The 27079-nt window shown below is 38.8% G+C and overlaps 1 protein-coding gene across 1 annotated transcript in view; it reads left to right on the top strand.

Moving 5' to 3' along the window:
* TTC39C (tetratricopeptide repeat domain 39C) overlaps positions 1 to 27079 on the top strand; it is a 109153-nt gene that overhangs the window by 28695 nt on the left and 53379 nt on the right. Inside the window, exons 2-4 of the mRNA XM_049619621.1 lie at positions 18351 to 18399; positions 20243 to 20371; positions 22878 to 22992. Of these exons, the coding sequence (XP_049475578.1) occupies positions 18351 to 18399; positions 20243 to 20371; positions 22878 to 22992 (293 nt within the window). The remainder of the gene's footprint in view (positions 1 to 18350; positions 18400 to 20242; positions 20372 to 22877; positions 22993 to 27079) is intronic.

Below are 27079 nucleotides of genomic sequence, written 5' to 3'. Positions count from 1 at the left end.
TCTTCCTCCCACCTTCCCTCTCTTCCTTCTTTATTTCTTTTTGTAGCAGCAAGACAGATGGTGCACAGAGAGGAAAGCCTGTGTTATCACAACAACAGCAAAACCAAACAAACTTATCTGTAGCTTTATTTGATACTTTTTTTTGGTAATAAGACACATTTTAATGGAGAAGCAAATGACCAATATTTTATACACTGCATTTCTTCAGAAAGTCCCCAGCAAGAGATCACTTCCTATTTCTATAATAGTTCAACACTGGACGTACAGGAGATATTTGATACTTTCTAGTAAAACTGTTGAAGAAGGAAATATCTCCTGGTGTTAATATTTGGAACCATGACAGATCATTGTAAAATATAACAGCTCTATATTGGAGACAAGACCACTAAAGGAAGTTAAGGAGACGATATGAAGGTGGAACACTGGCTTATTCATTTAGCCATGTTTAGTTGAAACAGTGCCTGTTTGTTTTTATCTGCACTATAGAGCTTTCCCAGATATCAACACAGCAACTTTAACCTGGACAAAAAAAAAAAAAAAAAAAAAAGAAAAAATTCCATTGAACAGAACCTCTTGTAGGGAGGCTTTATCTGTCACTCCTGTGTATAATTTTGTGGTCTGATAATGCCTCTACTAGAATAGAAATAAAAAATATAGCATTGTAGTTTAATAATTTGTTTGAGACTAATAAGCCAGTGAGTTTGATATGTGTACTTTCCCAAATGTGTTATATAGTGTTGTGATTTTGAAATACTTGATAAACTGGAAGACACTGATAATTGCCTAAGCATTTAAGGACTTGAGTGTGAATTGATTTGTTAAATTCAGTTGAGTACCCTATTTCTAACTACTTTAAAAAAATGTGTTTTTACTTGCTGCCCTTGTTCATTTATGCAAGGCTGCACATAGCCTGAAGGCAGTCATACTTCATACTGCTATGAGTGGGAAATTTAAGGCTTTTACCATTCTGATTTGAATTACTTGTTACTTTAAAAAGAGTGATGTGATAAACATTTGAATTAAATGTAAAGTTTTCATTAAAACAGGTAACTTTTTTCCTACCTCTCTTCTTCCCAGATAGCAGTTAATTTTCGTGTAACTTTGAGTAGATACTGCTTTTTGGTTTATTGTAATCCAGTTTATTAAAAAATCATAACAGTATCTCTTCAGATACCAATTTCATGGGAAGTATCGAGGATTGCCATTTGAATTTGTTTTTATTTTCGTAAGTGGACTTTCAAATCACCTGTCCTAAAGGTGAACAATTCAAGAAATATACTTGTAGAATAATTTTTTTAAGGAGAATTAATAATAAAAGCAAATCACTTTAAACATTTTGTGTACTTGAAAGACTCTGCAAGTATTAATCCTGTTTTTAGGAGTAGCTTCTTAGGCATGGAAAAGATCTTTTCTTTATTTAGATGAATTCACTATTTGTTAACTTTGTGTGGTAAATACTTGTATTTTACCTGCTGCATACCAGGCACTATTTAATTTCTTCACTCAGTAAAATAGCTTTACAACATAAAAAAATAATTTCACCTATCACATGGCCCCCTTTAATAACCTTCTAGATATCACTTTCCCTACTACCTTCTTCTAGTTACTTGTTTGTCCTGCCACTCACTCATTCATTCATTCATTCACTCTTGAATTCTTTTGAATACCCCTCAAGGGCCTTCCAGATGCCATACCCAGTGCTAGGCACCGTTCAGGTGGGAAAAGCAATAATAGGTGAGTAGGACTCTGAAGGGCAAAGGCCAAGGAGCAGTGTGAGCCCAGAGGAAGGCTCCAGACTGATGTGAGAGACCAGGAAGGGCAATCTGGAACCAGCACTCTTTGGACTGAGGCCTGGAGGATGAGCATAGGGACTGGTGAGGAAAGAGGTGTGGAAGGAGGTCAGTGTCTCACGCAGTGGAACCCCGGGTGCCAAAGCCCATGGCAAGAGAACATGATACTCCCTTCTCAATGTTTTTATTTTGACCTGGAAATTTGACAGGATAAAGTAATAATGGAAAAGGATGTTAAATGGAGACCTTTTATGTTTTCCCTGCCTTGTCTCAAGACAAACTTAATATTTTTATAGAAGTATATTGACATACGATATTACATTCTTTGCAGGTATGCAAACAGCGATTCAGCAATTCTGTACATTATGAAGTGCTCATCACGATAAATGTAGTTACCGCCTATCACTAAAGTTACTAAAATCATTGGCTATATCTATAATATTACAATATCACTGACTATATTTCATACACTGTACTTTTTATTCCTGTGGTTTATTTTATAACTGTTAGATTGTTCCTCTTAATCCCCTTTACTTATCCCCCCACTCGCCTTCCCTCTGGCAACCACCAGTTCTCTGTATTTGAGTCTATTTCTATTTTGTTTATTCATTTGTATTTTAGATTCCACATTTAAGTGAAAACGTATGGTATTTTTTCAGTCTGATGTCAGCGTAATGCTCTCTGGGTTCATTGTTGTTCTTATGGCTGACTAATACTCCACCGTGTATATATACCACATCTTCTTTATCTGCTTATCTGTCGATGGATGCTTAGGTTGCTTCCATATCTTGGCTATTGTAAATAATGCTGCACTAAACATACAAGTGCATATACCTTTTTGAATTAGTGTTTTTGTTTCCTTTGAGTAAATACCAAGAAGTAGAAATACTGGGTTGTATGGTATTTCTATTTTTAATTTTTTGAGGAACCTCCATACTGTTTTCCACATTGGCTGCACCAGTTTGCATTCTCACCAACAGTGCACGAGAGTTCCCACTTCTCCACATTCTCACCAACGCTTGTTTTTTTGTTGTTGTTATTTTGTTTTTTGTTTTTGATACTAGCCATTCTGACTGATGTGCCGTGATATCTCATTATGGTTTTGATTTGCATTTCCCTGATGAGTAGTGGTGTTGAACATCTTTTCATGGGTCTCTGTTGGCCATCTGTTTGTGTTCTTGGGAAAAATGTCTGTTCAGGTCCCCTGCCCATTTTTTATTTGGATTATTATTTTTCTGGTATCAAGTTGTAGGAGTTCTTTATATATTTTGGTTATTAACCTCTTATTGGATATAGCCTTTGCAAGTATCTTCTCCCATTCAGTAGGTTGCCTTTTCGTTTTGTTGATGGTTTTCTTTGCTGTGCAAAAGCTTTTTATTTTGGTGTAGTCTCAGTTGTTTGTTTTTGCTTTTGTTTCCTTTGCCTGAGGAGACAAAGCCAGAAAAATATTGCTGTAGCCAAGAGATTACTGCCTATATTTTCTTCTAGGAGTTTTATGGCCTCAGGTCTTACATTTAGCTTCTTAGTCTATTTTGAGTTTCTTTTTGTGTATGGTGTAAGAAAGTGGTCCAGTTTCATTCTTTTGCATGTAGCAAGACAAACTTTATTTGTAAATATCAGTTTATTAAATAGTCTGTCACATTAATTCTAATTCAAGAAATCATTTGGAAGTTAAAAGATGGGGACTCAGGGCCAAACTAGTTTCTCTGGCTTTTATTTGACTTTTGTTTCCCTTTCTCAGGCTTTCCTCCTCTCCGTCCTCACAGGCCTTTGTGGCTAGGTGCCGGGCCACCATTTGGGGCTCTGTGAGAGGTGGCACTCAGCAATCCAGTTTTCGGCTTTCTGGCCTCCGACCCAGCCAGACCCTCCATGTCCTCTGCCCTGCTCACCATTTCTCTTTTGTAGTTGTTCCCCAAAGCTCCCTCCATCCCAAGTTCTGAGGTGTACCCCTGAATCTGTGGGATACCAGAGACAAGCCTAAGAAGTGAAATTTGTTTTTGCCATATACTTATAGAAGCTGCTTATATTTTAAAAGACCACAGTGGCTCTGAGGAGCATCTCGCCATATGCAAACGATGCATTCTTAATGTCCATATGTCTAAGAATGGGAGAAGATACTTGCAAATGATGCATCGGATAAAGGGTTAGTGTCCAAAATCTATAAAGAACTTACCAAACTCAACACCAAAAAACAAATCATCCAGTGAAGAAATGGGCAGAAGACATGAGTAGACACTTCTCCAAAGAAGACATCCAGATGGCTAACAGACACGTGAAAAGATGCTCAACAACACTCATCATCAGGGAAATACAAATCAAAACCACAATGAGATACTACCTCACACTGGTCAGAATGGCTAACATTAACAACTCAGGCAACCACATGTGTTGGTGAGGATGCAGAGAAAGGGGAACCCTTTTGCACTGCTGGTGGGAATTCAAGCTGGTGCAGCCACCTTGGAAAATAGTATGGAGGTTGTCAAAAAATTAAAAATAGAATACCTTACAGCCCAGCAATTGCATTACTAGGAATTTATCCAAAGGATACAAAAAGGCTAATTTGAAGGGGCATGTGGAACCCAGTGTTAATAGTGCCATTGACAACAGCCAAATTATGGAAAGAGCCTAAATGTCCATCACCTGATGAGTGAATTAAGAAGATATGGTGTGTGTGTGTATGTGTGTGTATGTGTGTGTGTGTGTGTATATATATATATAATGGAATACGACTCAGTGATGAAGTTTGAAATCTTGCCATTTGCAACAGTGTGGATGGAATTGGATGGTATTATGCTAAGCAAAATAAGTCAGTCAAAGAAAGACAGATATCATATGATTTCACTCGTGGAATTTGAGAAACTCAACAGATGAACATAGGGGAAAGGAAGAAAAAATAAGATACAGAGAAGGAGGCAAACCATAAGAGACTTTTTTTTTTTTAATGTTTATTTTTGAGAGAGAGAGAGAGAGACAGAGTGTAAACAGGGGACACACACAATCTGAAGCAGGCTCCAGGCTCTGAGCTGTCAGCACAGAGCCTGACGCGGGGCTTGAACTCATGAACTGTGAGATCATGACCTGAGTTGAAGTCAGACACTCAACCGACTGAGCCACCCAGGCGCCCCATCCGTAAGAGACTCTTAAATGCAGAGAACAAACTGAGGGTTGCTGGAGGGGCGTGTGTATGTGGGGGGGGGGTGGGTTAAATGGGCCATGGGCATTAAGGAGGGCGCTTTTGGGGATGAGTGCTGGGTTTCATATGTAAGACATGAATCACTGGGTTCTACTCCTGAAGCCAAGACTACACTGTATGTTAACTAACTTGAAAATTTTTTTTAAAAATGTACATATGTCTAGAAATGCACCCATCAGAACAGTTGTCCATAGGACGTAAGGATCTAGGGTCTAGTTACTTTTTTCAGAGTGCCGGGTAGAGTGGCTTGTTAATTATCTGCTAGTAGATAATTACTATGCTAAGGTGTAGGAATAGACCAAGGCCCCTGCGTGTTTTGCCCCTAAGTGGAGCTGGTGACCCAGAGTCTCAGCCTACCATCAGCAAGTCCTCTCGTGCCTGCCACAAACTGATGGCTGCACTGCTTACAGCAGAGTCTTTCATGGCTCCTTAGTGCCAGCTGGTGAGTTACAAAGGTTTCCCAGTAAGAGGAAGGCTGCTTCACAGGCAGTTAATGTAACAAAAGTAAATGGTAAGACAACTGCAGCGGCTGTGAGTGCAGACATTGCAGCACACACAGGAGTGGTCGCTCCCTGGGGACTGGCGTCCCCTGGCCTGCAGATGTCTGTGATCGGAAGTGGAGTGTCCCTGGGGCCAGCTGGTGGTGTGCTTAAGGCTCCCATATCCCCAAGAAGAGTAGGTATATCATAAACACAAGTCTGAACAGAAGGCTGCACCTGTTCCCAACACTCGTCTGTCACAAGCCATGTGACTGATGATCAGCATTGTGACAGACATGCTGTCATGTCCTTTAGATGAAAAGTTTCCCAAGGACCATGCTTTGAACTGTGTCTGAAAAGAAAGAATACAGCCTTCCCGTGAAATTCCCCCACTGCTCCTTTCTGATAAAAGAAGCAAGCACTTTTATTGTTAGTGAAAGCAGATTTTATGGGCTCAGGTTGAGGACAGTCTTCTATCTGGTAATTTTTTGGAACCTGTGGAGGAAGGTCCATTAGATGAAATGTCGTGAAGAGTGGATTTGGTAGGAGCTGGTTGGTTTGTGAAACAGCTCTATGCTGGGAGCCTGTTTATATGCCACATTCTGTGCTGCGTGGTCAGGACAGCAGCACGTGGCCGAGATGGTATTCCCACTCTCATGGTTTACGTTTATGCAAACAAATAACGGGGCAGATGTCAAATATCAAATCTTTATCTGCAGAGAATTAAAATACAGAGCTGTGGAAGAGAGTGGAGGTTTATTAATACGTCCTTTTTCAAAAGAACACTGAAGAAGAAGAAATCAAAGGTGTCAAGTAAGGGTACGTGGGTGGCTCAGTTGCTTAAGCGTCCCACTTTGGCTCAGGACACGATCTTGCGGTTTGTGAGTTCGAGCCCCACACTGGGCTGTTAGCTGTCAGCATCAGCCCTTCCCCTGCTTGTGTGTGCGCGCGCGCTCTCTTGCTCGCTGTCTTTCTCTCTCTCTCTCAAAAATAAACAAACTTAAAAAGATGGCAAGTAGCTTTTTTTAGACTTCATAAAATATGGTGTTGGAGAGAGCCTCATTCATCCACGAAAAATAGGATGACAGAGAATGACTGTGTAAAGGTAGCAACCAGCTGCCCACTTTCCAGCACATTTATTGTTACTGGAATGTCTCCAGCAGCCAAAGTGGACTTACTAGTTTCCTTGAAGAGCACGCATGTTCTTGTTCATCTTTGTTTCTTCACCGTATAGCACAGTGCCTGTTGTATACTTGGTATGCAGTGAATGTATTTTCAGTGGGTGAATGAAACAAAAGGTTTATTAGAATTTTTCTTCCAACACCATGTATAGAAGACCTCACTTTTCATTTATTTTCTTTTAAACTGCAGAACATTATTGGTTAAGAGTTGGGTACGTGATTTTAAAATTAAATACCCTGCTTTTTAAAAACCTACCTTTGTTGTTTTTTTAAGTAAAATTTATAGTTTTCTCATAAATCTATTATGAAGAATGGAAGGAGCAATGTAGAAAAGCCATCTATTTCTTTGACTTTGATGGTGAATTGTATTGTTTGTGATTGGGCCCACTTTCCTAATTACTCTCATAAGTGTGTGGCTTGAATAGGGTTGACAGTTTAACCAGTGAACAGGCTCTGAATCAACTCTATGCTACGGGAAGCTGCTTTTAAAATGGAAATTGGGCAGCTGGGTGGCTCAGCCAGTTGAGCGTCCAAGTCTTGATTTTGGCTTGGGTCATGGTCTTGTGGTTTGTGGGATCAAGCCCCAGGTTGGGCTTCATGCTGTCAGTGCTTGGGATTCTCTCTCTTTCTTTGTCCCCACTTTCTAAATAAGCATTAAAAAAAAATAAAATTGGAAATTTATTCCAGAGACTTAGAAGCTGTGGAGCAGCAGGGTGCATGGACCTGGAGGATGAAACTTAGGATATTTTGGGATACAGTGGGATAGATCCTAAGTGGAAACTTAGGATATTAGGATACAATGGGATAGATCCATTGCTATTACTGTGGAAGTGACTTTCAAAAAAATGACAGATAATGAATTTTATAACCTGATTTGTAACAAGCTTCAAAGTTTTTTTTCCCCAATGTTTATTTTTGAGATAGAGTATGAGCAGGGGAGGGGCAGAGAGAGAGGGAGACACAGAATCTGAAGCAGGCTCTAGGCTCTGAGCTGTCAGCAGAGAGCCCGACGCGGGGCTCAAACCCATGAACCATGAGATCATGACCGGAGCCAAAGTCGGACACTCAACTGACTGAGCCACCCAGATGCCCTTGTAACAAGCTTCAGAAGGGAACTTTGTACCAATGATCTCCATTCGTATATGAGACATCTATGGATGCTTTGTGTTATACATGAAGGAAACTTTTGTAGGACTTTCTTAACTAAGATGCTTTTAGAATAAATTAGATTTTTTCCTTTTTGAAGAATGTTAACTATTACAAATCATGTCAAGAGAAACATTTTAAGTGAACTTTTTCACGTTTCATTTTTCTCGACCGCCATCTGAGAGAAGAGGGTACTTTTCTTCTTAGACTTGTGGGTCTGAGCTTTTTCCTCATCACTATGGAGGCCCCTTTTCTTTTTCTGCACAGGAAGGCGGCTCTCATTCACGTATGTTTATTGAACAAATGCAAGAGCAAGAAGGGGCTGGAAACATTGCTGTTCTTTGTCGCTGTCACAGTAGGAGTAGAGATGAATCTTTCGGTCTCTTTCGTTGGCGAGTGATAAAAACTGGCATGTTCTCTGGCCCTAGCAGTCTAGATGTTCCTTTCTGTGTTGTTGCTGCAACATCTTCAGATCAAGATTGAGCTTTTCAGCTAGCTCACCATAAAGGTGTTTCCCATTTCTGAGTGGGGTAGAAAAGTAAGGTCAGTCTATTTGGGAAACGCTTCATTGCAGAAGAGTCAGACTAATCTTCTCTATTGATTGTTAACACGGTGTACTCAAAGAGGGCTTGAAATATAGGACAGTGAAATTGACATAATAGCCCAGGAAGTACAAGTGCAAGTTATGAGGTCTACAGTCAGGTGGCCTGTGTCCTGTGAAATTTAGACTGTTCAAGGCTTTGTCTATTTAGTACTGGCTTCGGCATATTTTAGTTTTTACCACAGCTTTCCTCAAAAGGCCTTGGAATAAAGAGTTTAGTTTTTTTTCTTGTCAGGGTGGGAATAGTCATCTTGATAGAGGGAAGATTTCATTTTAAAAATAAAAAAAAAAAAGATAATTAGTTCAAAAAGCAAGAAATCCGGTGATTTTATTTGATGGCCTACTGCCTTTAATATAGAAGGAAATCTCCAAATCCTATGCATTCATTTTTGGAAAACAGAGACTATTTGAGGGAGCAACCTCCTGTATGTATCTCTCCCTTCATTTGCAACTGTTTGTCTGTTAGCCCTGTGCTAACAGTACCCTGGGCCACAGTGAGGCACCTCCAGACCTCGGCTTGCCACTCAGTGAATACCTCACTCCCATGGAAGCAGGCTTTGTCTATTGCTCTTGAATTGCTCCATTATTCTGTTTGGTTAACTGGATGGTATATTCTGTTGAGAAATTGTATCAAAGCAACAACTGAATCACGGAGTACTTAGAGCAAGTAAATTGACTTAAATGATGCATTTTTCTCTGTAAAAGGTGTCTGAATGTAGGGAGAGTGTCCACAATGACATTATTGAAACAGATGATTAGTGCAGTTGTTGTCGTGACTGTTTATCCTCCCACACACATACACTTAATCATTGGATAAAATCACTGTGAATCCTATTGCCCCCCCCCCCAGCCGCAAGTATTTTCATTGTTTTATTGTCTATACATATTGGAACACTGTGTACATGGAACCTTTGTACATTACATTCTGTCACAGGCATTTTTCTAGGTTGTAAGATTCTATGTGGTTATTTCATGAGGCATTGATTGTATTGCAGACATGCTGTACATTTTCAAACAATTTTTTTGATTGTCATAAAATACACATGACATTTACCATCTGAACCACTTTTAAGTGTGCCCTTTAGTTAAACACATTAGCATTATGGTTTGACCCATCTCCAGAAGTCTTTATCTCGCAAAACTGAAACTTTGCACCATGAAACAACTCAACATTCTTCCCTGCCCCCAGCCCCTGTCAACCACCACTCTGCTTCCTGTCTCTCTGAATCTGATGATTGCAGGTACCTTCTATAAGTGGAATCACACGGTACTCTTTTTGTGACTGCCTTATTTCATGTAGCATAACATGCTCAAGACTCGTCTATGTTCCAGCACGAGTCAGAGTTTCTTTCCTTTTTAAGGCTGAATAATATTCCATTGTATGTATATACAACATTCTTATACATTCGTCTGCCTTTGTGATTTCCACATTTTGGTTAACTGTGAATAATGCTGCTAGAACAGGGCATACAGATATCTGTTTGAGTTCCTGATTTCAGTTCTTTTGGGCATATATGCAGAGTTGGAATTGCTGGGCTATACAATAATTTCATTTCTAATGTTTTAAGGAACTGCCTTTCTGTTTTCCATCATGGCTGCATGATTTTACACCCCCACCAACTGTGTACAAGGGTTACTGTTTTTCTACATCCTCATTAACACTTGCATTTTTCTTCTTTCATTATAGCCATCATAATGGGTGTAAGGTGGTATTTCATTATGGTTTTGATTTGCATGTCCTTAATGATCAGTGACGAGCATCTTTTGTGTACTTATTGGCTGTTGATATATATTCTTTGGAGAAATGTCTTTTCAAGTCTTTGCCCACTTTTTTTTTTTTTTTTAAGTTTATCTTGAAGGAGAAAGAATCTCAAGCAGGCTCTACACTGTGAGCGCAAACTCACAAACTGTGAGATCATGATCTGAGCCGAAGTCAAGAGTCAGATGCTTCACCAACTGAGCCACCTAGACACCTGTTTTGCCCATTTCTTGATTGGATTGGTGGTGGTGGTGGTGGTTGAGTTGTAGGAGTTACTTGTATAGTCTGGATGTTAACCCCTTACCAGATAATTTGAAAATATTTTCTCCTGGTCTGTGGGCTGCTGTTGCCTTTTCACTGTTGATTATGTCCTTTGTACAATTTTTATTTAGATATAGTCCAATTTATTTTTCACTTTTGTTACCTGTGCTTTTCAAGAAATCATTTCCAAATCCATGTCATGAAGCTTTTCCCTTATGTAGACAGCTTTTTAAACTTAGGTTTTTCCTATCATGGATGATGTTGCAATGAATGGCTTCATGCACTTAGCTTTTTCTTTTGTTGGCACTATTTACTTTCAGAAAGAAAGATGAAGTACTGAACCAGTTTTGTCCCACTCTAGTGCCCATGGAAACACCACCACACAGAGCAGAGGATATCACTTGTTACCAAAGGTTTTGTTTTTGTTTCTGAAGGCAAGGAGGCATCTACAAAAGCAGTCAATACCTTGATTGCTCCTATCGTCCTCTGGAACTGTGATTTTTAAAACATGGGTCACATGAGCAACCTGGGTCACAGAAAAGGCACAGCACCCTTAAGAGCAGTGGGGAGTGAATTTATGTGATTCTTTCTTTGACCCTCAAATCTGGGATCTCAGGGCTGCAGTGAAAGGTGAGGATGGTTGCCATGGCTGATTAGCTTCCGGTGGCCCTGGGTAGTTTCCAATCTCCCTGCACATTTGAAGGGGGAAAAGTCCTTTTGGAGAATTCTTCTAAGAACTCAACATTGTGTAAATATAGAACATTTTCAAAAATCAAAAGTTTAAAAACTTCAAGCCATTTGCCATTGTGTTATGAGGTAAAATCTTTGAGAAAAGCATGTTCAGTTAGGGACTGACATATAGTAATTATGCCCATTTATTTAATGGAAAAAATATTCCTTTGAGAATCAGATGCATACATTTTCTTCCTCTGTATTTTAGGAGATAAAATTTTCATCAGTCTAGGTTTTAATATCCTAGAGAAACATTTCTTCAAACTTTGGCAGTGTTGATGAATTGAGGAAAAGACGATCAATTGCTCCTTTGTATTTGCAATAGGTTTTCTGCCTTTTTATACAGAGAAAAATCTGGAGCCATTTTATTACTACTGATGATTCATTTTCAAAAGGCAAACGGTGGTAATGACCGTAAGAAGCCTTCTCATTGAAGAGGATTCCAAAAGGCCTCTTTGCAGAGGATTTTTATTTGTGTTTGCTTTTTAATTTTTTATTTTGAAAATAACCTACATCTTCTTAAGTACATAAAATAGTTTAATCAATCCCCATGTTGTGGTCAGCCAACCTCAGTAATTAAGTGATGGCCAATCTTGTTTTATCTATACTTATCACTTTTAATCCTCTTACCTCAATTATGTATATCTATATGTGTGTGTGTGTGTATATATATATATATATATATATATATATATATATGTATGTGTATATATATATATTTAATGTTTATTTTTTGACAGAGAAACTATGCAAGCAGGGAAGGGGCAGAAGGAGAGGGAGACACAGAATCCAAAGCAGGCTCCAGGCTCTGAGCTGTCAGCACAGAGCCCAATGTGGGGCTTGAACTCACGAACCGTGAGTTCATGACTTAAGCCAAAGTCGGACACTCAACTGACTGAGCCACCCAGGTGCCCCTCAATATATTTTTGAAACAAATCCCAGTCATCATTTATCTGTAAATACTTTTCTTTTTCTTTTTTTAAATGTTTTATTTATTTTTGAGACAGAGAGAGACAGAGCATGAGCAGGGGAGAAGCAGAGAGAGAGAGGGAGACACAGAATCCAAAGCAGGCTCCAGGCTCTGAGCTGTCAGTACAGAGCCCGACGTGGGGCTCAAACTCACAAACTGCAAGATCATGACCCGAGCCGAAGTCGGACACCCAACCGACTGAGCCACCCAGGTGCCTTTTTCTAATACGCCTCTAAAAAATAGTTTTTAAAATGTAGCCATACCTAAAAAAATGAGGATTCACTGATATCATCAAATGCCTGCAGTGATCATTTATCAGATTTTTCTTTTTAATTTTTTCTTTTTCATAAGGAAAAGTTTACATATAGTGAGGAATGTATACATGGGTAAACATCACAGTGTTACTACTTAAACCCAGATAAAGTTATAGGATATTTCCAGCATTCCAGCATCTTCCCTTGAGCTCCTTCTTAGTCGATAATCTCCCCAAAGATACCACTGTTCTGACCTCTGTTGTCAGAGGTCAGAAGGTGTTTTGTTTTGTTTTGTTTCTCCTATAAAGTAGGCTACATGCCTCAGGTGGAGCTCAGTGCAGAACCCAATGCAGGGCTGAACTCATGACCCTGAGATCAAGACCGGAGCTGAGATCAAGAGTCAGACACTTAACCGACTGAGCCACCTAGGTACCCCAAACAGTGGTTTTCAACTTCCTATCAGTGGAATCATATACTCTTGTGCCTGGATTTTTTTTTACTCAAGATTATGTATGAAATTTATTCATGTTATTATACTTAGCAGTAGTTTGTTTTCATAGCTGTGAACTATTCCATTTCATTGAATGCATCAAATAATTTCAGTATATTCATTCTGTTTCTAGTTCGAGGCTATTATGAATAGTACTGTTAACATGACATACATGTCTTTTGAGGGCATAATAATTCTGTGTATACATATGTATACTGAGGAATGAAGTTACAGGATCATGGGACAGGCGTATGTTTATTTTTAGTAGGTATTACTAAACAATGTATGAGATTTCCCCTTGCTCCACATTCTCATTAACACTTGGTGGTGTTAGTCCTCGTGAGTATGGCCAATCTGATGAGAGTGTGGTGGTATTTCATTGCAATTTTGATTGATATTTTCCATTGTTTTTCAGCACTGCTTAATATGCTTATTGACTTTCAGATATCCACAAAAGTGAAGTGGCTATTCAAGACTTCTGCCCGTTTTTTACTGGGTTGTCATTTTTTACTGATTCTGGGAAATTCATATATTCTGAGGATCAGCTTTTTTTGAATAAGTGGATTGCAACTATCTGTGATTGTCTTTTTCAATCTCTTATGAGTGAATAGAAATTCTTGATTAAGTTTTGATGTCAGGTGTCCAGCTTTGTTGTTGTTCTTCAGATTTGATTTGGCCATTGTATTTGTCCTTTCCATGTAGATTTGTTTTAAAGATTTTATTTTTAAGTAATCTCTATATCCAGTGTGGGGCTCAAACCTACAACCCAGAGATCAAGAGTTGCAGGCTCCACCAATTGAGCCAGCCAGGTCCCCCTCCATGTAGATTTTAGAATCAACTTTTCAATACCACCTCCCTCCATACACACCCCAGGGATTTTGCTCTGGATTGCATTGAAGCTGTAAATCAGTTTAGAGAAATTAACATTGTAACAATATTGAATTCTAATTCATAAAAATTATATATCTCTATATTAGTGGTTCACAACCAAGGTCAGTTTGCTCCCAGAGGACATTTGGTGATATTAGGAGACATTTTTGTTGTCACATCTGTGGTTGGGAGGGTGGCTGTGTGGTACTGGCATCTTGTAGATAGGGGATAAGGATGCCGCTCAACATGCTACAGCTCATAGGACAGCCCCCAGAACGAAAAGTTATCTGACTCAAATGTTAAGAAACCCTGATTTAGGTCTTTAGTGTTTTTTTTTAGTAATGTTTTGAGTTTTCAGTGTGGCAGTATTGCATGTCTTTGTTAGAGTTATCCTTACAGATAATTAGTAATTTTGTGCTATTGTGATTTTTGTTTCATATTCTCATTGTTATGGGTATGTATGAGTGTGTGTGTGTATGTGTGTATATATATATATATGTATATATATGTATATGTATACATATATATGTATATATACACATACACACACTCATACATACATACACACATGTCTCTTATGTGTTTTATGTGTCTGTTGTATTTTAAACCTTTTATTTTAGAGATTCCCTTATCAGTTTCTTTCCCTCTACTCATATATTTTTTTCTTGTCATTGAGGAAACTAGGATCTTTGTCCTATAGAGTTTCCTGCAGCTTGGATATTGCTGATTGTATCAGCATGGTGGTGTTTAATATGTTCCCCTGTCTCTCATATCCATTATTTCATGAGGAGATCCACAATGAGACACTGATTCTATCATTTGCTTTTCATTTATTATCCCAGGAAATTTTTGTGGAGGAACTGCCCTCCTACCCAACTAATTCATTACTCTGAGTCCATAGAGAAAAGACGGGATAAATGCTTACTCTCTTTTTAATGAGTTTTCAAAATAATGCGTTGGTTCCTTAAGATCCTCCATAGGCAATGAGAGCAGTGTTGGTGGTGGTGGTAGTCTTGTTGTTAATTAAAATATCATTTTGGATTTATGGTTTAACTTTATATGATGTTTCAAACTATTGCTGTTTTTACTCTCATTAGGGATTATTGTTCCATGTTTGCATAGTGGGAACCTCTTCAAAACCCTAATATAGCTTTTAAACTTCCTAGCTTTCTGCTCTAATAAGATAACTCCAGGCTGTTCTTGAACATTTTTTACCCCTGACCCAGAATCAACCATTTCTTCAAAGACCCACAATCTCTTTTACTTAATGTATTTAGAGAGGGTGCTAGACCCGCTCAGGGCTGCTGGTGGTGCTACTTCTAGGCTTTTTCAGCAGACAGAAATATTTATTTTTTAAAAGATAAAACCAAGACTTTATATCCTAAGCTATAGGGTTTTTAATTAACTACATTCTTTTTCCTATGCACAAAGTCCTGAGTCCCAACAAACAGCAACATACCTACCCATCGCTTTGTCACAAACTACATCCCCAGCAGCCTTAGAATGGCAATACCAACTTGACTGGAGAGAATGTGATTACTGAAAAAAACCTATTTTTGCCATCTTTTGGGGTCTATTTTTAAGAATATTTCATAATGAAAATGCACTGTCAGGTTATTGTGTTCTAAAGTCCCTTGGAATAGTTCTGTGTGGTTATTTTACCAACTGGATTTGCCTTTAGGTACATTAATTTTGCTGTTTAGGGATATTTACATGATCCCAAAGTCTAATCTACAAAACAAAGTGTCTACAAAGAAGCTTTGTTTCTATCCTTGTTTCTTCTTCCCTATTCCTTCTCTTACCTTGTAGGTATCTATTTTTTTTAATTGTAAGTTATTCCATCTGTTTTTTTTCATTATTAGCAAATGTATATATATCCTTACATAATCCCTTCTTTAAATAAGGGAGGTTTTCACCATGTGGTCGGCTTCACTTGTCCCCACCTCTGTTGTTTTATCTACTTTCTGGTATTTAAGAAGGTTTGTATTTTGGTTCTAATGCTTACCTTTATACTTGGTCTTTACATGATATCCTTACTCCCCTTGTGTTTGGATCATTGTTTATTGTTCCTAATATGAGCATATTGAGGTGAGCTATGAGCCTCTTTCTTCTTCCTTAGATTCAGTTTTAAAATAATGATACTTCTAATCTTTGGGAACATTTCCAAATCCCCCAAATGCATAAGTTTTATGTAGAAACACATCTGTTGGCCAAAATTGATCAAGATAAGGTAAATTAACATAGGGTTAAAAAGTCAAGTGACCCTTGTTAAATTCATTTTTTTTAAGTTTTCTTTTAATGTTTATTTTTGAGCGAGAGTGGGGCAGGGGCAGAGAGACAGAGAAGGAGAGAAACAGAGGATCTGAAGCAAGCTCCCCTCTGACAGCAGAGAGCCTAATGTGGGGCTTGAACTCACGAACCGTGAAATCATGACCTGAGCCAAAGTTGACCCTTAAGCGACTGAGTCACCCAGGCACCCCAAACCTTGTTAAATTCTTAAAACAACAGGTCTTGTGTAGCATATGAGAGGTTGCACGTTTATCGACCGGTTCATTGTACTGGGTATGCCGTCTAACATGCCAGATGCTGTGGGGTTGGCAGAGACTGTACTTCAAAGAGAGAAGAGCATTTCCATTTGGCTGGTTTTTCACCTAAGCCAGTATGGGAAGTACTGAGGGCCAGTCTAGAGTACCATGAATAATTAATAGCCTTGGCTCTCAGAAACCTAATTTTGGTCAAGAACAAGAAGCATATCCCTAGTTTCAGCTTCTTTCCTTTTTCACATGGCAAAGGGGTTAACATGTAAGCAAGGAAAGGGGAAAGCCACGCTAATCCGCACTTGATTGAAATGAGTTTGTTCCTGAAAAGCAGGGTTCTACATCTTTCATTCCTTCACTTGTTCATATCTGTTGAATGTCTGTTGTGTGTAAGACAGGATGATAAGGGGTACGGGCAGAAAATAACATTCTAGAGGGGATACTCCTATGCAAACCACATTTGGGTAGGAGCCTATACTGGTATGTCCGTGCGGAGCTGTGGATGGGAAAATCGCCATCTGCGCGGCCACATCGCGCAGGAACAGAGGGACAGCAGACTTCATCGTGTGCTGTACACGTGCCGCTAGAGCTTGGTTTATGGGTATGAATGCTAGTGGGGGTTCTTCACTAGTGCACTGATCTTCCTACTTCTCTTCTTGTTGGCTTAGTATCCTATTAGGTGGGGGTAAACAAGTTATTTATTGTAGAATCTGAGTAAGTACTAAGTAGATGGGAAAAAATGTAGCAGAAGGTTGATATTCCAAATAAATCAGGTTCCTTATCACCCCACCTCTTTCCCCTCCCTTCAGGACTTCCCCACCCTCCCCCCTTACTTACTTTCTCTCTCTTCCCCTGACCCTAGAGGAAAATGGATGTGCATACTGTTTGACTCAGTAATGCTATCTCTAGCAGTTTATCCCAAGAATATATTGGACTTGCCTGAAAAGATACAGGTACAAAGATGTCCATTGGATATATATGTGTGTGTGTGTGTGTGTGTGTGTGTGTACACATACATACATACATATATACATACACACACACACGCACACACATACAAATGTGCATGTCCACCCCTTCCCAGACACACTGCACACAAAGTAAACTTCCTATAGGGGATTGACTAAATGTATTGTTCTTTCCTTTTTTTAGAATGACCATATGCTATCTACATAATTTAAAAAATCAATAAAATTATTATTTTTTTTTTTATTTAAAAAAAAAAATTTTTTTTTTCAACGTTTATTGATTTTTGGGACAGAGAGAGACAGAGCATGAACGGGGGAGGGACAGAGTCTAGAGAGGGAGACACAGAATCGGAAACAGGCTCCAGGCTCCGAGCCATCAGCCCAGAGCCTGACGCGGGGCTCGAACTCACGGACCATGAGATCGTGACCTGGCTGAAGTCGGACGCTTAACCGACTGCGTCACCCAGGCGCCCCAATAAAATTATTTTTAAGAAGGCAGTTACTACTTGTTTTTCTCTTTTAGTGCAACTTAAGGAAATTTAGATTTTTTAACAGTTATGAATTTTGAAAGTTTATATTCCTATATTTTTTGAATTGGCATTCGTTTGATTTGGTTTCTGTTTGGTTTATGTACGTAATTGGATAATGACTATATTCCAGTGGGGGAGTGTCTGACTCTCGGGAGGCATTCTTCAAGTTTTGTTTTTTTGTTTTTTTTTTTTTAGCTGGAATGAGGGAGTTTTCAAGGTTGGCTCAGTGGTAAAACCCTTTGATCTACTTTAAAAATTATGGTTACTTTATGTGTGTTAAGTTTTGAACATGTTTTGCATTTTTAAGATGAATATTGATCATCTTCCTTTGGCCATGTGTTTGTAGATGTCATGTTTGTTACTAAAGCAGTCTCTTATAATTTGACTTATGTGTCTTGCTTTGAAAAATCAAGGGCAGATTCTATTCTGTCAGGTAGACTGAACTTTCTTGCCTCGAACTTTTTTCTTAGGGTAATTTAATCAGCTTTGAGACCTTACAGTGTCTCCAATTATTAGAAATATATAGTGATCCTAATATATTAAATGTTTATGAAAGTATACATTAAACGTAATTTTGTTTCCTTAACAGAAATCATAGCCCATTGATGAGTTTTGGAGCCAGCTTCGTCAGTTTTTTGGTAAGTTGGTATGGGGAGAGGTGTTGGTGTGAAGGAAACAAGTATATGAAGTATGTCTTAGAGTGACTAGCTGTATAGATAGCGATCTTTTAGCATTTAAAAGTGGAATCAAGTTTTGCCTATTAACCAAAACCTGTGAGATATACTCTTCCTTAATTTTAAAAATAAAATGCTTATACCTTTCAGAGTATTCTGTTTTTCTTAATCAAAAAAAAATTTTTTTATATATAATTGGAAAGACCTTTCCAAAAAAAACAAATTGCAGTAGAGATTTAAAAAAAAAAAAATCAGGCTTTGGATACTAAAGGTGTGCTTGAAAATCATTGACTAAATGTGGACTGGAAGGCAAGTTAAATTAGCATAGCTGAAATTTGTTAGTTACTATTACATTTTTAAATATTAGTATTTAGGAATTGAAGGGAATAGGTTGCAGTTGGGTTTTTAAAGAAAATTCAGCAATGTAGAAAATTGGATGCTTTTTTCCAGAAATACGTATAACATCCCACAAACCACTTGGCAACACAAAATTAAAAACAGCTATCTTAGAATGGTATAATAGCAAGTGTGTGTGTGTGTGTGTGTGTGTGTGTGTGTGTGTGTGTGTGTAATCAATATCACGTATAGAGATCAAGTAAAGTAAAATAGAGAAAGCATTTAGATTTCAAATCTAGAAAGATATCTGCAAATTTATGTGTCCTACACAGGCTGTCAGTGCCCAACTGCAGACGCCAGACCAGCTTCTGGTGACATAGGTTTTCATTCAAGCTATTTATTTCCTCTTACTGCTGGGGAATATGACAAACGTTTTTAAGGCTTGCTGTTTTCAGGAAAACATAGCCTCCAACTTTAAGGAAAATGGTACTCTGTGGGAAGCACTACATGAATACCCACTTAACTGCAGAGGCAGTGAGGGAAACCCAGCCAAAGGTGGGGCAGGAAGGCGGGGAGGGAGGCTATGGCAGAGCTGGGTCTGCTTGGAAAGAAAGTGTGGTGGGGGGACTTGACCAAAGATGGCTGTTGTCTGGTTTGGCTACAAGGGGAGAGTATATTAGAGTCCTACCAAGGAGGCCTAGAATGGATAGGGCTCCATTCCAAGGGGAGGGCTTGATGAATGGATAGAGAATGGAGAGCCAACTGTGAGTTCATTAGGTCCTTCCAAGAATCAGGTGTCATGTCTGCCCCTAGAGCCCATCCATATCCTCAGAAACCTTACTCTCACTGGTGAAAGTTGCAGGTTTTCAGCAAGAAGGGGATTGCCCTTACCCAGTCAAATGTGGTCTGGAAAAATCTACCAGATCAGGTGCCTGGAAACAGGCTGTCAGTGGAATTTTTCACTGTGGACAATGTAAAATGATTTCCAAATAAGGGAACCCCTTGGAATTGCCATCCCTGAAAAGACTGAGGTTTTTCAAGGAGCACCTGCTACCTGATGTTTCAGTAGGCTTTTGTGCAGTATGTGATGGAGCCCAGGGGTCCATGCGTGGGTAGAATGGACTTTTCAGTGAGACATTGGTATAAAAACAGTGAAGTGGACTAATCAGAAATTATACAGGGCTTTTGTTACTGTGTTCAATAACAACATAAAAGGTTGTAGAACAGTAATTGCAAGAATACTTATTACCATATACTTTTTCATGTAGGTGTAGTAGAGGTATATTCTTTTTTCATATTGAGATTATAGTTCTTGGAAATGATTAGGGTATGCTGTAACATTCTGATTCCTTTACTTGCAACAAATAATTTGGTTTTTTTTTCCCTCGTTTGGGATTTTGTTGTAATAAATTGCCTAAATTTTCAGACATTTCCTGGTTCATTCACTTCTTCCTTATTTCTTTCTTGGAAGAATGCCATGATGACATTTGAAGAAGAAAAAATGCAGTTGGCATGTGATGACTTAAAAACTACAGAAAAGCTGTGTGAAAGTGAAGAGGCTGGAGTAATTGAAACCATCAAGAATAAAATTAAGAAGAATGTAAGTACTATGTCTTTAGGTTATGAACTGGGTGCTGCTTACTTAGGACAGTGCTCATTTACTTGGTTTTTGATATTTAGGATTTCACTGAATGCACTACATGTTTCTTACGGCTTTTGATTATGTAAAATGTATTTTTTAAAACAAGAGAATCCCGCATAACCCCATCAGTCATTAGAACCATTAAGTACATTAATTCTTTTGCTATTTTAGGATTATCTTCTTCCGTAATGGGCCTTGTGGTAAGAGCTTATGTAATGAGGCTTTCATATGTGTAATTCAAATATGTTGCATTTGGGCATAATTGAGGAATTCAACTATTTACCTAATTTTCTCAGGCCTTACCAGCCTTTGGTTACAAATAAAGTCACAATAGCACTGCAATTCACTTCTCCTGATTTTGTTTTCACCTTTCAGTGCCAAAGTCTAGTCTTTGGAGAGGCATCCTCCTACCCTGATATTTCTGGAGTGCCCACGGGTCTGCTATGTGTTACATGTTGAGTTGACAAACCAGTCTTTTGGTTATGGTCCCCAAAAGCCACCCGTCTTTTCTTTGGCTCCTTCGTATCCAGGTTGCTTTACCTCTGCCCTTGATGATGGTGTCCACTATGATGAAGCCACTGATGGGCCAAGAGTATAGTCTCTTGATGCTGCGGAAGGGCCAGAGGTTTCCTTGATTGCTCTTTCTCCAAATCCTGCATGTAATAAATGACTGAGTCCTGTCGCCTCTTTCTAAAATACGTCCTGAGTTCATCCACTTCTCTCCCCACTCCTGCCATTTCTTTAGGTCAGTCACCATCCGCATTTGCCTACGGTAACTCTCACTGTTCTTGAATTGGTTCTCCAGAATATAGTCTCTGAAATGCAAATAACATGTTGCTGGCTTCATCTTCAGTGTCCCTGCCCCCTGCCTCCCCCCCACCCCCACTATTGCCATTCATAAGGTCCAAACTCCCTACAGTGGCTGATGGAGCACTTTTCCTCTGCCTAAAACATCCTCCTCCCTTTTGACCTGGTTCCTATTCTGTCTTGAGTTCTTCCTAGATCGTGTTCTCCAAGGACTCTTGCCTGAGCCCTGAAGCCCTGTTGAGTAGGTTTCCTACTTGTGCCCATGATACCCTGTACTTTATCCTTCAGAGCACTTGCTACATTACATGGTAACGAAGGCAGTGTTCCCTCATTAGACTATAAGCTTATTTACATGTCTGTCCTCTGTATCTAATGCCATGCCTAACACCTATGTTAGTAATTAACATTTGCAAAGGATTTTTGCAATTTAAAAAGCATTTTCACGTGTAGTGCCTCATTAGCCCTTCTAACAACCCTACACAGTAGAAGTTATTACAAAGAAACAGAAGCGTCAATAGACTGACATTTGCCTAGGCAAAGTAATGAGTTCTGGGACTACATCTTCAACTATAGTGACCATAATAGATTATGCTAATCTAGAAAAAAGGGAAACAGTTCATTCTTTTTTGTCTACTAGTTATGCTATTGTCGTATTTGCGAAGATCCCATCATTTCTTTTATCACTGATACAGCCTACGAAAGCTAATTTAGCTTATCTCGTTCAAGTTCACTTTGTATTAAGAATGCATTATTCTATTTCAGGGTGATTTTTCTTCACTTAGCAACATTCTTTACAATAAGGACCAACATTTTATAACAAGTGGAGTTTTTGGTTTTACTTTTTGCTTCTTTTATTGGGGTAGTCACCTTAGAGGTATGGCTTGCATTTTGAGTTCAGTTTGTGGTTCATTCAAAGCCATTTTCTCCTTAACTAAAATGTAATCCATAAGGAATGAATCCTAATGTTCCTCCTACATGAATGAAGGTAGATGGCTGCATAGTGGCTTTTGGGGTTAGCTATTTGGGGGAACGTTTTCTACCTTTGGTGGTTTTTATTTTGGATATGTAAGAACTTCAGTTGTTTAAAAAAAAAAAAAAAAAAGGTCAAACTCAACTTCTGTGTTTTCTTCATGGTTTCCCAGGAGCTTCATTGTTAATCCCTTAGGATGTTTGTCTTTGAGTTATAATGTTCTTTTAAATGGTTTTTTTCTCAATTTTTAATGTTTATTTATTTTTGAGAGACAGGCAGAGTGCAAGCACGGGAGGGACAGGTAGAGACAGAGTGCAAACAGGGGAGGGACAGATAGAGACGGAGACACAGAATCCAAAGCAGGCTCCAGGCTCCAAGCTGTCAGCACAGAGCCTGACGCGGGGCTCGGACTCACAGACTATGAGGTCATGACCTGAGCTGAAGTGGGATGCTTAACTGACTGAGCCACCCAGGTGCCCCTTTGAGTTATGAGTTATAGTGTTCTTTATCATCGTATTGTTAACAGAGCTAGATTTCATGGGAATATAGTATAAATCTGGTCTTGGCTTTCAGCTCCATGTTTCATCGTTCCTGTATGAAATTATTTTGCATAGTCAAGTAATAGCTGTTTGGAGTCTTTTTTTGTGTGTGTGATTTATCAGTGTGTCCTTTCTTTCCACCAAACAGGTCGATGTCCGAAAATCCGCCCCCTCCATGGTTGATCGGCTTCAGAGGCAGATAATCATAGCTGACTGTCAGGTTTACCTGGCTGTGCTCTCGTTTGTAAAGCAAGAATTGTCAGGTATGCTGAAGCATTATTTTTAATGGCTTTCAAAATTCAATGGACACAATCAGTAATGCCTTGCCCTTTATTTATTATTATTTTTTACAGTGCCTCATATTTCAGGCCTTAAAAATCCATGGCGCTTCTTTGGGGCTTGATACTGATTTTTACTTAGGAGATTGAAACCACAAGTATTTAATGTGTGTTTAGAGGTGTAGTTTTAGACTTGAAGTCAATGTTTCATCCTCTTGTCTCAAGATCATTCTGTCATAGAGAAATTACCAGTGCCAGTTTGATTGATCGATCATACTTTGTGAGAATCAAATTGTAATAACCTTTAAAGTGAAATATACCTGGTTTAAATTATATTTTTTAGGAAATTGTTATTGAAGGCCTGAATATGTACCAAATATGTCCAAGGAATATAAACTAATTTCTTAGTTTGTCCAAAACAGTTTTCCAGGATTCTGTAGCTTTGATATCTTGAGTGCTATAGACTCAAAATGAGTCTTTAACAGCTTCTGTAAGACTGTGTCTAACACAGATACCAATTCTTTTGTTTGTGTGGTTATTGTTGTAATACTTCCAGGAGAAATTTGCTTCTTTGGTAGATAGGATTTACTTGGAAAAAAAATGAAAATTCAAAAGGGAAATTAACTAAAACTCACAATCAGAAAAGTATTTCCTTCCAAACCTTAAATGAAGAAGGGTCTGTTGCTGATAAGTTATACACTGTTCTTTCTAGACTGCCAGAATCAGTCTTTCTCCCCCTCCCTCCCCCTCCCTCCCCCTCCCTCCCCCTCCCTCCATCTCATCCTTGAGGATGCTTTATTTCCATTTGGCTCAAGTCAGAAGTGGAATTTAACTTTTATTTCGATCTCCAAAATGTGGACTTACTAGAATTTATCCTTCTTTTAAAATATGTTCTATGCTTGTACTTTGGCCTTTTGCTTTGGCTCAACTATCATCTGTTTTTCTCTCTAATCTTCCTCTCAGGACTTGCGTAATACTTGTATGTTTGAGGGCTCAAAGCTCATGTGAAATACCTCTGAGACATCAATATACACTCCCCTCTCTGAAGTTCTACATTAATGTATATATTAAGAGCGGCAGAATGGTCCAACTTCTTGGGTCAAGATAGGAGCTCTGGCATTTTCTGTGATCTTGTACTCCTTTTTTCTGACACTCAAGGACTTCTTAAGGGAGCTTATTTTAGCCATTAGCCATTGAGAAAATATCTTTTGAGAGAGAAGGAGAAATCAAATGTAGTACAGTGTTTGAGGAGTCAGGGTAGGGGGCATCTGGGAATTCTTTATGTTCTTACAACTCTTTAAGTCTGAAAGTATATATAAATATATATATTATATACAAGTAATATATATGTAATATATATAAATAATATATATAAATAATATAAATATATATATATATAATTTTAAAAGTAAGTGTATCTATCCTCATTTGCTCATTCATTGGTCTAGTCAGTAAGTAATTACTGAGCATGTATGATGTGCTGAGCACTGTTACGTGAGTAGCACAAGCTGTGCTTCCTGCCCTCTTGAAACTTAGAATCACCAAGTAGTGCTGTTTGCTTCTACAATTATCATTCTGGTTAAAAATTACTAGGGGTGCCTGGGTGGCTCAGTCGGTTAAGTGTCCCAACTCTTGATCTCAGCTCAGGTCTTGATCTCACAGTTCGTGGGTTTGAGCCCTGTGTCAGGCTCTGTGCTGGCAGTTGAGAGCCTGCTTGGGATTCTCCCTCTCCCTCTCTCTGCCCCTCCCCATTCATGTGTGCATGCTGTCTCTTTCTTGCTCTCAAAAATAAATAAACAAAATAATTACTAAACATGTTATAGAAAATTCAGAGTATAGAAGGGGAAAGAAGAAAGCAAGTCACTACATACCTTACCACTGGGAGAAATTACACTTTACTGCTAATGTTCTATGTTTTATATCTCTTTTACAAAATGGAATCTATAGTGCTTTATATCCTACTTTTCCTTATTAGATTGTATTTTACGTATTTTCCCTGTAACTCAGTTTCAAAATATTATATTAAATAATAACAGTTTTTCATATGAATGTGCCATGATTTATTTAACCCATTCCTTTTGGACATTCAGGTGTTCTCTGTTTTGCCTTTTTTATTAGGTCAAACCTATTCTTATATTTTATTTTTTTATTAAAATTTCTTTTTACATTTATTTTTGAGAGAGTGAGATAGAGTGTGAGTGGGGGAGGGGCAGAGATAGAAGGAGACACAGCATCTGAAGCAGCCTCCAGGCTCTGAGCAAGCGGTCAGCACAGAGCCTGATATGGGGCTTGAACCCATGAACCGTGAGCTCATGACCTGAGCTGGAGTCAGACGCACAACTGACTGAACCACCGAGGCGCCCCTATATTTTATTAATAAACTATTTCTTTCACAAATTACCTTCTTAGCCTTTACCCATTCTCCTGATAAGTTGGTTTTAATCAATTAATATTTAATCCTATTTATCATAGATTTTTAACAGTGCTCTTGGTTTTTCCATATAATTTATTGAACAGATGCTGATATTGAAATAAAATTGATAGACATAAATGTGTATAGTGGTCTTTTGCTTTATGAACATCTTAGTATTTGTCAAGCAAACAACCAAAAATGCTCTTCCTTAGCCTTTCCTGAAACACACTGGGTTATTAAACTACAAAAAACCTACTTTGTTGGAATACATTTCTTAGAAAACATTTTTAATTTTTTTTTAATGTTTATTTATTTTTGAGACAGACAGAGCATGAACAGGGGAGGGTCAGAGAGAGAGGGAGACACATAATCTGAAGCAGGCTTCAGGCTCTGAGCTGTCAGCACAGAGCCTGACGAGGGGCTCGAACCCTCAGACCGTGAAATCATGACCTGAGCCGAAGTCGGACGCTTAACCGACTGAGCCACCCAGGTGCCCCTTAGAAAACATTTTTGATGGATAATTTTCTTGGGGAAAAGCCATCTTTTTGGAGATAAGTGCTCCTCCCCCACCCTGAGTGGGTGGCGCAGAACTGGGGGGGGGGGAGGGTGCGCACTCACTCACCTGAGCTCCAGGTAGGGATGAGTCTGTGAATGTTTTGAGTTTGTGAATTTTTAAATTCTTTTAAAAGAACTCTTGGAGTGCCTGGGTGGCTTAGTCAGTTAAGCGTCTGACTCTTGTTTTCCCCTCAGGTCAAGATCTTGTGGGTTCTTTCTTCTCTCTCTGCCCCTCCCCTCCTCACACCATCTCTGTCTCTCTCAAAATAAATTAAAAAAAAACCTTAAAATTTAAAAAGAGCTCTTGTGCCTTCTCTCATTTGAACTTCTTTATAATGAACTGCCCCATCATCTCTCTTCATTTTATATACTATTTTTTAAATATCTTTTTCATTAACTCTTATCCAGGGCTGCTTGCTTGCTAGCTTCCCCCTACCCCATATGCGTATGTTAGCTACTTTTATAACAAAAAGAAGCTATATTTAAAAGATGGTATTTGCCATCTTATTTTGTTTCGTTTACTTCCTTTTGGACTTGAGGGTAGGTCCTATGTCATACTCATTGTTGTATTCTTGGCATATCATATGCCCAATAAATTTTCCTCAGATGAGGGTTCTGCCTTTACTTCACAGGTGAGGTGGTGGAGGCTGATGATTTGGAGAAGGCTGAACAGTTGACACAGCTTTTTAGTGACAACAGGGCCAGGGCCTGAGCCAGTGGTTGCTTGTTTCATACCTGAATTCCTAGTCTTCTCACCATTTTGCCATCACCTTAGTTTGGTGACTTGTGTCTCGAGAGGCACAGAAATTTGGGTTTCTCATGGCCTTCTCCTCTATGCCCATGCTCCCTCACTCTTACACCCTGAGGTGCTAGCTCCTGGAGTCATGTGACAGTCTGCTGTTAACTGACATGCTTCTCCAGGCCACCTTCTCTGTGCTGCCATTGTAGCCATCTGTCTAAAATTTGTTACACCTGTGCTTTAAACACTCAGCCATTCTGCATCACCTATGAAGTAAAACCCAAATTGCTTCTTAAGGAGGCACTTATAAACCTACGTCCTTCTCAGCCTCCTTGCCTTCTCAGCCTCCTTGCCTTCTCAGCCTC

The sequence above is a fragment of the Panthera uncia genome (assembly GCF_023721935.1).
Source record: "Panthera uncia isolate 11264 chromosome D3 unlocalized genomic scaffold, Puncia_PCG_1.0 HiC_scaffold_8, whole genome shotgun sequence".
In the NCBI taxonomy this organism is placed as follows: domain Eukaryota; kingdom Metazoa; phylum Chordata; class Mammalia; order Carnivora; family Felidae; genus Panthera; species Panthera uncia.
Note: the sequence above shows the minus strand (reverse complement) of the source record. Positions and strands in the feature narration are given on the sequence as shown.